Below are 15,235 nucleotides of genomic sequence, written 5' to 3'. Positions count from 1 at the left end.
GGACCCCCCAAGTTAGGGAGAAGCCTTGCTAAAGAACTTGCTGTTCCCATTAATTTTGGCGCCAACATACGAAAGTGGGCGCCGAAATCCCATTGGCCGTCAAGAACAAGTCCAAGGTATTTCATTGTCGACTCGACGGCGATTCGGACACCCCCAACCATTATATAGGAACCCGGAGGCGGAGCATTCCGAGGCCCATGAAAATATAGAGCCTCAGATTTATTCAAGGCCACCTCCAGTCCCAAACGGCGAATTCTCGCCACCGTGTGTGCCACACTAGCTGTAGCGAGTATAGCTGCTTCGCGGTGGGTCTTCCCTCGAGCTGTGACCAGGGTGTCGTCAGCGTAGCAGATTACGCTGACACCCGGGAGATTGACCCCGCGAAGCACCCAGTCGTACCCGATGTTCCACAGGAGTGGCCCTAAGACCGAGCCCTGTGGAACACCGCACGTCATCTCGCGCTGACCCCTCCCAGTCTGCCCTTGAAATATTACCTTGCGGTTTGAGAGGTAATCTGCAACTATTCGGCAGAGATAGTGAGGCACCCTGTGGTAAAGGAGCGCCTCCCTGATACAGCTCCAGGGCAGGGAATTAAATGCATTGGCAATGTCCAGAGATACCGCCAATATCACCTCACCCCGGGACACAGCTTCCTTCGCTAGAGTCTTGACATGCAGGACCGCATCAACCGTCGAACGACCGTAGCGAAAACCAAATTGTTTTTCCGATAGGTCTGGACCCTCCGTTGATGATGTCGCGAGCAGCGATTATTCGTTCAAAAAGCTTGCCCGCCTCGTCGAGCAGTACTATAGGGCGATAGACAGACGGCGAATCAGCTGGTCGCCCCTCCTTCCTTAATAGGACCAGCCTTCCTATTTTCCACTGCGTCGGGAACTGTGACCGTTCCAGGCAAGCACTGTAGAGGCCACGAAGTCTGGACTCCAAGGCCTCGTGGGCCAAGACCCAAGCGCAACCCGGAATGCCATCTGGGCCTGGAGAGACTTTTTTGGCGCGAAGCCGCAGTACCGCCACGTCCAACTCTGCATTGGTCACTTCTAGAGCATGAGGGTCCGCAATTTGCACGTTTTCAGTTGACGCCATTGATGGGGGCAAATGTTCTGCCCTGGACGGGAACAAAGTTGACACAATGTTTTGCAATATTTGTGGTCGAAGACTTTGTGTAAGTGGAGGAGTCCAGCCACGAAGTTTACCTCGAACCAACAAATAAGGGCGACCCCACGGGTCACTGTCCAGAGTCCCTAACAGTTCTTTATTGGCCCGAGCCTTCGAATCTGCGATGGCCAGCTGTAGAGCCGTCTTGGCCGCTCTGTACGATTCGTACAACTGGTCTTCAACATTTTGGCGCCGTTGTCGCCTCCTCCGGTGTCTGGAATACTGGCGTCTCGCAATCACGCAAGCGGTACGAAGCTGGGCGATCTCCGCGCACCACCAGTACGTCTGACGAGACGGATGTCTGGGCTTGACCCTGCGCATCGCCGCATCGCAGACCTGTGTCATCGCCCCGCGAAACCATTCGACTTCATTCTCTATGTTCTCGGGCCTTTCCGGCGCTTTCACCCAAGCCTGGACCAACGAAGCTTCCACTAGCAGTTCACGATCCAGGCTTTTGAGCGCCCAACGAGGGCCAACCTCTCTCAAAGCTTGTGGGGCAGAAATGACGGAAGTCTGGGCAGAGACATTAAACCGGATATACCGGTGGTCTGATAATGTCTCCGCTTCCTCCATGACCTTCCAACCCCGAACACGACGCGCAAGAGTCGGACTAGCGAGCGAAATATCCACTATGGACCCACCCTGTTGACGCACACACGTGTTGACTGAACCACGATTGAGGATGATGAGTCCAGTCGAGAGGGCCCACTCCTCCAGTACCTCACCTCGCGCGTCTGTCAAGGGGCAGCCCCAAGCTGTTGACTTGGAGTTGAGGTCCCCCAATACTAGTACATGATGAGGTTGACTCCTACCAACAAGGGCACCCAACTCCACCAGGAAAGTCTCAAAATCAGAGAGACTTCTATTCGGGGAGAAATATACCCCCACCACAACTATTTCGCCCAAAAGTGCCGACACATAACCCGTACCCTTCGTTACTGCTTCGAAGGGTGGGGAACCTAAAGCTCCTTGTGAGATTAGGGCCACTGTCCCACTATTGTCACCAACCCAGTCCGCCCTAGGAGAAATGAAGTATGGTTCCGCCACCACTGCCACGTGGATCAACCACTCCGCCATAGTCTGGAGCAAAAGATCTTGAGCCCTGGCGCAGTGGTTGATATTCGCCTGTAGAATATGTAGGGCCATTACTTGGAATTTGTATCCTCCACTTCCATTTCTCCGTCTACGGGGCGAGCCGTCTGCTGTCGGACCTCAGCTTCGCCAACAACAACTCTCCCTTTTTTACTGGAAGGTGCAGTACAAATGTTGCTTCCAATTTTGTGCGCCGCAGGTTTTTTCGCCGCTTCACAGAGAGCACAATGCGGCTCAGCAAGACAGCCTGTGGACTTGTGTCCAGGCTTGCCACAGCGATAGCACAGGTCGCTACGATCCACCGCTGATTCGCATTGCCCTCTGACGTGACCCTTTTCCAAACATCGATAACAGGTCATGGGTTTCTGCTGCAGCACTTTCACTTGTGCAGAGACCCAACCTACCTGTAATCTACCACCTTGATTAATTTTTTTGGCAGCGGCGATTGGACAGCGCACCCAGGCCGTGCCAAGCCCCCTCCGATCCAATCGAACGTCACCCACACTTACGGCCCCTGTTGGGCATCCTCCAGCCTGAGCAACAGCAGCTGTAACGTCGTTCGCAGAAATTGAGTCGTCTAGGCCAGTTACGCGCAACTCTGCACATTTTAATGGTCTGGTGACTCGTATGTCATCCTCTTTAAACGACTGCCCTAACCCGGTTTAACATTGGGCATGTAAACATAACAATTTCTTTTAATTACTTAAAAAGTAAACAGAGTATAACAAGATTTTTTTAATTTTGTCCAAAGGTAAAAACATTACGTATTTAAAAAATCCGTAACATCGTAATAGCACTGATTAACTAAGATAATTGTGCAATTATATTGTATATTGCCTACAATTTAGGTATTTTAATGCGATAATTACTCAATGCTGATAATTTATTAAATAATACAGGAGCTAACACAAATAGCCAATCGTTTCTTTTTAACTTACGATCTGTCTGTAATCTACGATATATTTTATCTTTCTATCCTGTTTTAACATATTATAATTTAAAGTAGATATTTTTTTAATCAGAGCTCAGTACTTGACCTTTCTAATTTCTCATTTATATTAATGACCTACCGTTCTTTGTTAAGGATCATTGCGAAATAGAGTTGTTTGCTGATGACGTTCACTTTGATCATATTGATGATACCTCTCTAAGGTAGTTTATTGGTTTAAAGTTAACAATTTATTGCTTAATGCCAAGAAGACAATGTGTGTTAAATTTGAATTACCTTACGTAAAATCCACTAATCAATGCATAGAAATAAACGGAGAAAAGTTAGACCTTGTTAATAAAGCAGTCTTCTTGGGAATGACCTTAGATAGAAAGCTTCAATAGTTTCCACATATTATTATATCTTCCCTGGCCAACAGATTAAGCTCCGCTGCATACGCAATCCGCAGAATACGTGGGCTTACCGATGTTAGTACTGCTAGACTAGTTTACTTTAGTTACTTTCATAGTATAATGTCCTACGCGGTTCTCATGTGGGGTACGTGGCAGACATTCAAACCATTATTACAAAAACGAGCGTATCGTTCTGTATACCGTTTAGGTTCTCAGGTTTCTCCCAAAGAAAAGTTTAAGGAGACTGGTATTATGACTGTGGCATCGCAGTACATTTAATCAAATATTTTATATGCCCGTAAAAATATACATAATTTCAATACGAAAGAAGATATCCATAATATTAACCTTAGAGCTAAGTCCAAACTCATAATACCACGATTTCAATTCACCAAGGGAAACGATTCTTTTATGGGGAACTGCATACGTTTTTATAATAAGATTGCGCATATGCGCAAAGAGCATATATTAAGATTATGATTTCCTAAGCTTAAAAGTACATTAAAAATATTTTGATTGAAAAATCATTTTACAAAATTGACGAAACGACGACATAGCTTTAGATTCCACACAAATTTTATTCAAAGTGCATTCCATAGCATTTAAGTTTATTTGAAAAGAGCAATCCCTACAGTTTCTTGCTCGTTCTTCTCAAGGAAGTCAGCATAACGAACGAGCAGTAGGTTATAATATAAAAGTAACGGGACTTACTCGCGTAGTATTTTAGTCGGCAGCGGGCCGACTTGTTTCGACCATAATCGATCGATCGAGCAGTAGGTTAAATGTGACGTTTTCAAGTGTAAATTTATTTTACCTATGGAACAAATGATTCTTTGACTTTGACTTAATGTTAATTTTGTATACTTTGCAATATTGTTCCAAACATCAAAAAACCTGTAATGACTGTAACCAATGGAAGAGAAGTATTTTGAAATTGGCAAAAGCTTGCTGCCATAAGCAAGAGATGGAACACAGTGCTTCTATGTTGAAGCTACCCGTGACGTGATGCTCTAAGCAACTGCTTATTTTGCTGGTTTTGTTCAATTTTTTTTTATTGAAAAATAAGTGCGCATTTGACTTCCATCTCACCTGATAAAAAGTGACGATGAAGTCGACGATGGAGCGTGCACACCTTTTTTTTTTTTGGCCGGGGGGGAAATCTTTATGGATACCCCTGAGCCCAGGGAGACTCAGGGGTTATGTGGGGACTCTCCCTCCAGACTGGAGGGCCTACCCCACTAAAACCCCCCCGGGTTTCCCTCTCAGCCGGTTGAGTCGGCGCCGTGGGATCAGTGAACATTCACCACGACGCCGCCCGGTGAACATTCACCACGACGCCGCCCGGGAGCGTGCACACCTAAATAATGGTTAGATCAAGAGCGGTTGTAGCCTGGTGAGAGTAACGATTGTCCAAAAGAAGGGTAACTAAGAGCCAGAGATATACACACTTACAATGCTAGGAACAAAGACAATCTAAATATCTACCAAAATCGAAATTGCAAAAAATTGCTAAGCAACGTTACTGTCTAGAGATAAATTATACAATGAACCACCAATGCCTACTATTCGAATTTTCCGCCTTAACATTTAAAAGAAAGACAAGAGCGTTTTTAAAAAAAAATCCATCCTATAAAATATTTTAACGTTATGCGTACTAAAAATTCAATATATCATGTACTTTAATGACCACAAACTAAAAAGTAAACTATAACAGATAGATACGTAAAAAAATGTAAGAAATTTAATAAACGGAAAATTTCCTCGAGGACCGTACATGACACGGATTCGTCAGATCGTGCTCAGAAGGCTTGCCAGCCTTCCCCCTTTGAATTGCTAAAATTATTCTTCGTCGGAAATAACTTCCAGTCTTGTGGTCGCTTGTGACATGGGAAATAAACCTTTGGAATCTTTAAATCTTTTGAATCTTTGTTTCTCAATTAAAACGTTGAAATTGTGGTCCCTGTAGCGGCATGTACCGATGATTTTAATTTCTAATTACATTTGTAAATGTTTAGTTTGTATGTTGATTAGCGGTAGACCTTGTAAAAAGAGACCTAGGAAGTACTGCCACCTTACCTATTTCTGACGCCAAGCAGTAATGTGGGCATGGGTAAGGGTACTGGTGAATTTACAGGCACATGAGACTTATCAAGTTATAGCACAGGACGACAGGCGCAGTGGCAGTGTCCCTAAGATCTTTGCGATTTAAACCTCTGAGTGGCACTGTAACTGCTATGGACAGGCGTGTCGCTTAACACCAGGAGAACGACTTGTTTGTCCCGTCACTTGTTAAATTTTTAGTACCAGTAAAGGAATACATCGAGACGAAAATTGCATGCACGTCGAAGAAGGTACACAACCCGTGAAAAACGTCCAATCATATCAGAGGGTGGATCATGGCCTGAGGCTGTGGTCGCTTGTGGCTTGGGAAATAAACATTTGGAATCTTTAAATCTTTGGAATATTTGATTCTCATTTAAAAAGTTGAAAATGTTTGTGATCCATGTAGCGGCATGTACCTATGATTTTAGTTTCTAATTACATTTGTAAATGTTTAGATTAGCGGTAGAGCCTGTAAAAGAGTCGTCCAAGGAAGTACTACCACCTTACCTATTTCTGACGCTAAGCAGTAATGTGGACATGGCTAAGGGTGCTGGTGAATTGACAGGTACATGAGACTTGTCAACTTATGTCACAGGACGACAAACGCAGTGGCATTGTCCCTCAGCCCTTTGCGATTTAAAACTCTAATAGACACTGTAACTGCTATGGACAGGCATGTCGGTTATTACCAGGCGAACGACTTGTTCGTATCATCATAAAAAAACGCACTTGAATACGATGATGGTGATGTATTTGTAATATTTTTCATGATTCCATTTTGATACATGATTTCAACGCATAAATATCATTTACTTAGTTTTTATAGATTCACAAAAAAAATCTTACCGAATAGAGCAATGGTAAAGTAAATATAAAGGAGGAACAAGTATTGTACCTTGTGGAATCTAGTCGTAAATCGACAAAACAATATGATTAATTCACTACATTGACAACGAAAACTGCTGGAATTTTTACGGAAGCCACTGATTGGCCGGTTACGTTTCTTACACGGTGCCGGGACGTGCACGACATGCGATGGATACAATACGCAAGAAATCTGACTACCTCAATAAATTATAACGGTAATAATTTCGCCGTAATCTTGCATGGAATATTATGAAACGTTTTGCTCTGTAATATACCGCATAGACATCGAATAAAATTCGAAAAACTATCATCGTTTATGAGAACTTTCACTGAAGAATATGAACCATCCATATTTTGGCTTTCAGCATCACTATCGACTCATTACACATTCACCGCTTGTTGCAGGTCTCTTCTAAAGATAAGGCCTTTGGCCATGGTCCACCCTCTGATATGCTTGGACGTTTTTCACGGGCTGTGTACCTTCTTCGACGTGCATGCAAGTTTCGTCGCGATGTGTTCCTTTACTGCTACTAAAAATTTTACCAAGTGACGGGACCAACAAGTCGTGGGCCTGGTGTTAAGCGACACACCTGTCCTTAGCAGCTTTAAATCACAAAGATCTCAGGGACACTGACACCACGCCTGTCACCCTGAAACATAAGAGCCTATGCACGTAGCGTATTTAGGCGCCGTAAACGCGCGTACGTATCGTTATTTTGATAAAAGATAGTTATAATTTCGGTTTTATTTGCTAATTCAGTGAGTTTTTTGATTGAAGCAACTACATGAATTTCTAAGTGTAAACTCTAGTGGAGTATATAAGCTTCTTCAACGCGACACTACGTCGCATCTGCTTCACAAGGAGCTCCACTGCTTCTAGTAACCATTAATAAATGTACATAATTTAGAAACTAAAGTTAAAAGTCACCGCTGTGGCGACATATATCTTTGGAACGGTGAAACTTTCATTTGAGAAACAACCATTTTCCCACTGAACTACCACCGTTCTGCTTCGCAACAGATGCACTTGAACGAAGCATACCTTAGAACTCCAATACTTAAACATTCACAGCTGTAGTTGTAAATATTATTATGCATTATTAAACATGAGATATTTGCTAAAGTAAGTTGATATAAGTATGAAATACAAATGCCATAGGTAAAAATATTTCATAGATATATATTTTTTTAATAGTCATGCATGAGACTGATGGCATCTAACAGTCAAATTGAACGAATCTTAACCTCTTCACAAATAAAATTTATAAGCACGCAACTAGTTTTCGTATTTCGGTCAGATAGAAACAATGGTAACAAAGTTTCCAGTACCTGTGTAGCTATTTACATTCTGTAACTACGAGTAATTTCTCTTCAAATTATTGATCAAGCAATATGAAATGCTTGAATCGTCATTTATTAATGTCAACTTGTACAAAATTACTTAAAAATATGACGATGTTAAGCGTTACACGTTGTAGCATAACACTGTGCCATCTATAAAACCTTTCTGAAACTAATTAAAAAAGACGAAATGTTTATGCGCTATCTAGTGTCAAGTAGCAAAACGAACAATGAAACAGTTATATACAGTTCATGTAGATGTCGCTGCACAAGTTTGAACTTAATTCTCAAATGTCAAGTAATTTCGTTTATCGCGCATAGATGTCGCTACAGTATCGTAATAAAATGTATAAAATTAATTAATAACGTAAAACTATACTGGTTTTGTTATAAACAATTCAGTTTACCAGCCGCACGCCTTTATGAGCTATCTATCATCCCTTAAATTCAACAGGAGCTAATTAATTATAAGGACCACAGGAGTCAAAGAATATAAAAGTTAAAAAAATAATATTTTAAATTTTTATTGAATTCTCATTCAATTATTTTTGTGAAATTACTCCACTAGTTTGTTATAATTATTAATACAAAGATCGAATACTCAGAAAAAAATTCCTTCGATCCGGTCGGATTCGAACGGCGTCTTCTAGCATACAGTAATTTTTTCTTATAACAAAATAATATTTTACAAAAATAAATAAATACCTATACCCACATTAATATCAAATGCGGGAAGTTGGCTTCGGTTAGAGTTTCAAAGCGATGCAGAATAAGTAAACGATTAACTTTCAAACTAAATAAATAATGAACTCAAAGACTCAACGACACCAAAGATTGAATTGAATTCCTGCACGCTATGCCGCAAATCTTACTTTTTTGCCGAACTGGCTGATGACGTAGCCGTTTACACCCTTTGCTCTAAGCTTGGCAACAAACCATTTAACCGTAGTGCGTTATATCGACGATTTCTCACAACTTTTCTTTACTTTTTACTAATATTTACTCATCAAAATATATTAATTTGTGACATTAGCTGAGTGGATCATTTTACATACGCATACATGACATTTATTCAAATTGAGTTGACTGTTTAAAAGTTGGGTTATGTTTGTTTCTTTGTTTTCTTTTTTTGTAATTTTATTTTTTATTTACTTTTGCTTTGTCTTTTTTTATTTATTTATGTAGGTGTATTTTTGTGCTGTGACGTTGTAATAAATTAATTCTATTCTACTCTATTTTAATCTAATTTCACTCGCAATTTCCCTCACTCGCTACATTTATCTCTGCACCTCCTCCAAACCTCATTCTTACACTGACTCCTTTGAACCTTTCCCACACGTCCATTTCGCACCTCGCACGTCACGCCTCGTCACTACACTCGTGGCACGCGTCATTCGCGACGATGGCGCTGACGAGTGCGGTGGCCAACGCCGCTGCTGCCGCCGCTGCTGCCGGCCAAGGCAAGAAAGCCGCGCAGGTGCAGCTGCAAGCCGAACTCAATACTGACGATGAATGGAACAAGTTTTTGAATCGAGAAGGATTATTAGGTGAGTTTTATTGTATGTGTCTATTATTCTTGTGATTCCCATACCTTTCATAGATTCCCATAGTCGTTGAAGTCAAATGACCTATAGCTTTAGACAAAATAAGTAGGTATAACAAATCGCTTCGACGTTTAGTACCTATGTATTTTTTTTTTGTAGGTGAGCCGCTTCGAATTGTTTAGCTTATAAGACTATATCAGTTATTTCGTGTGTTTCTGCCAGTGGTGGATGTGTATTCGGCCTGGTGTGGACCCTGCATCGGCATGGTTGGCAACCTCAAGAAGATCAAGGTAGAGATAGGCGGAGACAACTTGCATCTCGCAGTTGTAAGTACTTTTGCACTAACTACGTACATCTCTTTCTCCTCGACGACCACGAAAGTCTTCGTATAAAATATTTTTCTTTCAGGCAAAATCAGACACAATAGAACCTTTGAAACGGTTCAGGGATCGCAGCGAGCCAACATGGATGTTCATAGCGGTATTTCAAATTTCTATTTAATATACATATAAAACAGCACGTTTACATATAGTTCGTTCCCAATTAATCCATGAGAACAGATAGAAGAAATTAAAAGATTAAATACAGCTTATTCACACGATTCCATCGCCACAAAGTTTGACATTTCACCCCATTAAATCGGAACCGACACGCAAGAACTGAAGTGGAAATTTCGATTTTAAAGGCCTTGCACATAAGGTATGTGTATGATAGGCAGTTTGGAGAATAAACTATGGTATACAGTATGCATTTGCATGTGTTGTCATATGTAGAAAGAAGCAGAATGGCACCGCTGTATACGGTATCGACCAAACGCGAGTGAACTTGGTCTATTTTTTATTCCAAACAATTTATGTATACAACCTTTACAACCTTGGTAAAACTACTATCGACTATTTATTTATGTTCTAAAAAATGTCTTTAAATATTGTAATGCTCCTGACATATGTACTTTAAACTAACCACATAACCACAACGTGTGTATAAAATTATGTTTTTATAGGTTTAATATAATGCTAGTAAATATGAAAAGCTTTCTACAAAGTGTCTGTTATCTTTACAGTCGGGTCAGCTAGTGAACGTGATATTTGGTGCGAACGCCCCGCTAATTGCACGCACAATCGAGCAGGAGCTCAAGAACGAAGAGCTCGTGAAGAAGGGAGAACTGCAGCGAGAAAAGAGAGCTCCGCATGAACTTACTCCAAAGGAACAGGTTTGATAAATCTTTTCATTAAAAATATTTACGAAAATTAAACAATTTTCAATGTAACATTAATATTAACATTAGCATGAAAAACTGAAGACGAATTTTTAAATAAATCTGTCGTCGTCAAAACATATGAGAACTCTACATTTCTTTTTGCAGACATAATTTTAAGCTCTGGCGAAAGTTCTAAGGTGTCATGAACACTATCGTATTACAAACTACCTATTATAACCTTATATAAAACTGTGTATGTTTATTGAACATTTTTTTACACAAATAGGAAATCTACAATTTTGCTGCACTACAAAGTTAGTAGAACAAGAAATAAATAAAAGATCACAAAAGATGGTCGCAGGAACCCGATGCTTATCTGTTTGCAACAGGACATAAAAACTGTTACCACCAGATCCAAAAATGTGAAGGCATTATATGAAATTAAAGAAGCAGTTGCAATGCTTTCAGGAAGTTGCAGATGCCAAAGAGAAGATCCTGCAAGAACGTCAAGCGAAAGAGGCAGCAGCAGTGGAGGCGGCGCGACTTGCTCGCCGCGAAGCGCGCGCAAAGCGCATCGAGACGCACTTCCTCGACGTCTGTCCAGCGCTCATGACGCCTCACGCGCAAAAACACATTCGAAAGGTCTCAGACGCTTTGGAACCACACGGTAAGGACTTTGGCTCTGGGGCGTAAAGATGTTCCGACTGGAAACCAGTTAGATGTATTTGAGAAAAATCAAAGTTAAAAGTCAAAGTTCATGTTTTCTGACAGGAAACATCGTTAAATCAAAGTCGAATAATTGTATCTTTTAAGGCGGCGACTGACCGGATTATACGAACTCGAGCATTCGCATGGTCAGTACAGTGAAACAAGCGCGCTGCGCTCGCGGCGATTGTCGGTATCCTTTGAGTGTTACGTTACGCCCTAATATTTAGGCCACTGTACAGCTCGGACAACGATCGTGATCGTATTGTCGGAAGTGCATACATATCAAGCGTCATCGCTTCTCCTTTTAAAAACAATAAAGTTTAACAGGGATAAAACTCTGTTATTTATTGATAAATATAAAAAAATTACAATTTTATTGGACCCCTCTCAACGACAATTCGACTGCGAATGCGGAGCATGACCGAGCGCAATGTTCGAAACGAGCAATGATACCGGTCAGTCGGCTAAGCCGTAACGTAACTGCTCGCCGCGAATGTTACGTAATGTCAGCAGTAAACGACTCACGTTGAACTGTATAAAGTTTCTCAAATCAATTGCTGATCAAAATACTTCCAGGAGTAACAATAGCAGACAAATGTCCAATGGTTCTGCCTAAGGATGGAGTAAGACGTCTTGCAATGGAAGATCCCTCGTTAAACACAGAAACGTCCATGACTGCTCTTGCAGAAAGACCGGCGCTGGCGTTACTGCTCAAAAAGATGCCCGAGAAGGAGGGCGATGTTATTGGTAAGTTAGTGGTTCATTTTTGACCGACTACAAACAAAATTACTCCTCAATTGTCGAGATTCTAAAGCACTATGTAAAACGAACTGAACTTAATATTTATTTGCAGAAATATGTCGCAGAGTTCTTTTCGGCGATGGAGTGAAAGTCGAAGAAGGAGAAACGCCCAAGAAGACACTCGGAGAGGAATTAGTCCATGACTCGGTACCAGGGATCATAGTCCCTGTTGATAGACACCAAAGAGCGGCTATCCTAGATCTCCTGTTTCCCAAGGTAAATAACTATAGAAACTAGACTTTCTAGGTAGTCAGGGTAACGTAATTATCATTTAAGTATTCGTAAGAATTCTTAAGAGAAAAAACTTTATAATAATCCAAAACATACTTACCAACTCTAGCAAACCGTCGCAGAAGAGTGTTGTTGATGTTACGATAATTGTGAAAGTAAAACATGCCTTCAGCGATATATATCTAAAAGTTGACTTTTAGATGGTAAGCACGGTGGTGGAACCACCTACTCCAGCCGAACCACCACACGTAGCCATGGTCTTCGGCGCATGGCAACGTCGTGCTGTTCTTGCCGCGGCTGCTTTGCCTAAAGTTGCTTCTCGAGTCTTAAGATACGGATTCTTCGCTGATGCCAACGTTGCGGAGCCTAAGTTGCTGTGCAAGAACATTAATCAGTACGAGTCGAGGCCAGAGAAGGATTAGTAAGTAAATTTAATGAGGCTACAAGGAAGCATTTCCTTGGAAAATCTTTTATCTTTGTCGATGGCAACGACGTGGAAAAACAATGTGGCGCTTCAAGATCGCATTTTTATCTTTTAGTGCAGAGACCATAATCCTAATGGCAGCTGTCGGTCCGGCAGAACCAGGTATGATCGATCCTACCGAATCAATCCCCGATGGTCCACCCACGGAACTAATGTTACTCGGTCCGCTGTACGTGAGCGACGATTGTGTGATTGGGAGCGAAGACTGCGCTAGACTGTTCCCGCCTGGATATAGCGAGCCCGAGCACAAGCCTAAACCGAAAGCTAAGAAAAAGAAAAAGGTAAGTCATTTTTATGTCAATGGAAAAAGAAAAATGGATACTGAGATAAAATTCGCTGCTTATATTGATACCAAAGACGATATACGATATGCAATATTTTCAACCCGGCATCGTAGAAATTAAAATTGTATTATGTGCGTAACAACAAGTACACAAAGCCTAGCTACTTCTTTCGATTTCCACCACTACACATGCAGTGTTAAAACCTTGTTAATTTGCAGAAGCGTCACGAGGCCAACAAAGAAGAGACGATGGAAGAGAATTCCGAGGCAACTGCTGCAGAAACCATAGATGCCAGTGTCGAGCAAGAGCCAGGGGAAGGGGAGGAAGGCGGGGAGGGGGACGCGGAGGGCGAGGGGGAAGAAGAAGGAGCAGAGGAGGAGGGCGAAGAGGCGCAAGGAGTGGATAAAGCTACGTCACCGCCGCCGCTTACGCCACATTGATTTGCTTACATTGACTTTTTGGAATGATTTTTTTTATGCAAGAAAATTCCTATGTAGTTGAGCAACTTACGCAGTAAAAAGCGATAGAGCTATGAATCAGATAACATTATAATTATTAATACAAAGATAGAACACTCAGAAAAAATTCCTTCGATCCGGCCAGATTCGAGCCGACGACTTCTAGCATACCGTGCCAGACGCTATACCAGCGCACCTCATGACTTTTTCTGCGTGTTTGCGTCGTATATTTGTATTTGGTTTTTCAACGACTTTTTAGCCGTAGTGCCATCTATGAAAAATCTTAAGTATTTCATCACCCAGTTACCTTTACAGCTACCAGCCCTTGTTAGAGATGAAATCAAAGGTCGTCAAAGACCAAATTGGAGCTTCAGTCTCTATGTCTAGTATATAAGTATGTATATTAATTACATAGATTTAGTATGGGTACCTATATACTAATGACGATGCACTTTTATTAGTTCCTCTTACTTCCTCCACAACTAGTGGCTATCAACTTCCGGACATGATCGTCGAGCACATATTAAATACATCATAAGATTGTTTTTATTGTTAAAGAACATACTTGTTTACGCACTCAGGGTGTTAATACAGGGTTTCCCTAATACGGGGCTATGTTGAGTGTGTGCGTTGTTATTATTATTAATTTGGAACCTTGACTGTACAGCCAGCTCGTAACTGGGTATTATTCTATTATTATTCGAATAAGGCAAGAGATTTTCAAAACAATCCGAACTTTACTTCATACTTTCATATTTCTGCTGTTTCACTGTTTTGTCTACTTTAAGCATTATTGTACAATTACATAAATACAATTTGCTGAAGGCATTGCTGCAAAATGACGATTCAACACACGCTTGTTTACCAGGACTGTGAAATTCTTTGGGAATAAAACCAGCTAACTGTATATCTAAAATTGTATTTTCATTTATTTATAAATAGTCAATTAATACATAGTTAACAATAAAATAAAATGAGTAACGACTTAACGATAGGGCGGTGTAGCAGAGGTGTATAAGACAGACTTACGTCAGTTCGATCAGGCTGACTAAATGTCGCCACACATTATGCGGACGAACCGCTGATCGTCCGCGTAATTACGCTCTCAGTACATTTATATTCGACGTGGTGTTTCACAGGATATATAGCAAATGTTGAAAGCATACAGTCCCGATTACATTCCACATTATTTTAGATCATTCAGGGTTAAGTTTCACACTTATTCATAGTGTTAAGGCAGTGGATCAGTTGGTACACTGCGATTCAGTGTGGAGAATACTTAGCATACTTAAATTAGCTTAGTGTAAACGTGGCATGTGAGCCGACGCGTGGTCTGCGAGGTGTCGCTATACTTAGTCGTTGCTAACTACATATAATACAGGAATAAGTTGAACTCTGCAGATACGAAGCCACATTAAAATTGCTGACTAAATAGAAAACTTAACCTTAGAGCCGATTTGAAAGCGGCGTGGCACGCATGAGTAGCCGCCTCAGTATTCTGCACAACAGTCGTCGCGGATCGTAAGCGCAACAACGAAACGATACTTTTTAAGGGTAGCGCCGGAGTCGTCAGCGTGGTAGCCGCAGCGCCGAGCAACTAAATTGTA

At 41.4% G+C, this 15,235-nt stretch overlaps 2 protein-coding genes across 2 annotated transcripts; one reads left to right on the top strand and one right to left on the bottom strand.

The window, feature by feature from the left end:
• Positions 1–2,318: 2,318 nt before the first annotated feature.
• Positions 2,319–2,941, bottom strand: LOC113232503. Its single transcript, XM_026467258.1, has 2 exons — positions 2,923–2,941; positions 2,319–2,863 (listed from the first exon to the last, which is right to left on the bottom strand). The coding sequence occupies exons 1-2, from the start codon at positions 2,939–2,941 to the stop codon at positions 2,319–2,321; spliced, it is 564 nt and encodes a 187-aa protein (XP_026323043.1).
• A 6,270-nt stretch (positions 2,942–9,211) lies between these two features.
• On the top strand, positions 9,212–13,940 carry LOC113233255. The gene is made up of 10 exons (XM_026468311.1): positions 9,212–9,464; positions 9,684–9,787; positions 9,870–9,941; positions 10,525–10,674; positions 11,131–11,329; positions 11,947–12,117; positions 12,224–12,387; positions 12,603–12,823; positions 12,942–13,167; positions 13,389–13,940. Exons 1-10 carry the CDS (start codon positions 9,320–9,322, stop codon positions 13,608–13,610), a joined length of 1,674 nt encoding a protein of 557 aa, XP_026324096.1. The 5' UTR covers positions 9,212–9,319; the 3' UTR covers positions 13,611–13,940.
• The last annotated feature ends 1,295 nt before the right edge of the window (positions 13,941–15,235 follow it).

Source organism: Hyposmocoma kahamanoa, unplaced genomic scaffold (assembly GCF_003589595.1).
Source record: "Hyposmocoma kahamanoa isolate Upper Pololo Valley unplaced genomic scaffold, ASM358959v1 102, whole genome shotgun sequence".
NCBI classification, from domain to species: domain Eukaryota; kingdom Metazoa; phylum Arthropoda; class Insecta; order Lepidoptera; family Cosmopterigidae; genus Hyposmocoma; species Hyposmocoma kahamanoa.
This window is presented reverse-complemented; position numbering and strand designations above follow the sequence as displayed.

Excerpts from the sequence above, each read along its gene's own strand:
- LOC113233255 (XM_026468311.1), top strand. The coding sequence starts at position 9,320 with ATGGCGCTGACGAGTGCGGTGGCCAACGCCGCTGCTGCCGCCGCTGCT. Across the intron at positions 9,788-9,869 it reads ACAACTTGCATCTCGCAGTT|GCAAAATCAGACACAATAGA; the intron begins GTAAGTACTTTT and ends TTTTTCTTTCAG. Across the intron at positions 12,118-12,223 it reads GAAGGAGGGCGATGTTATTG|AAATATGTCGCAGAGTTCTT; the intron begins GTAAGTTAGTGG and ends ATTTATTTGCAG.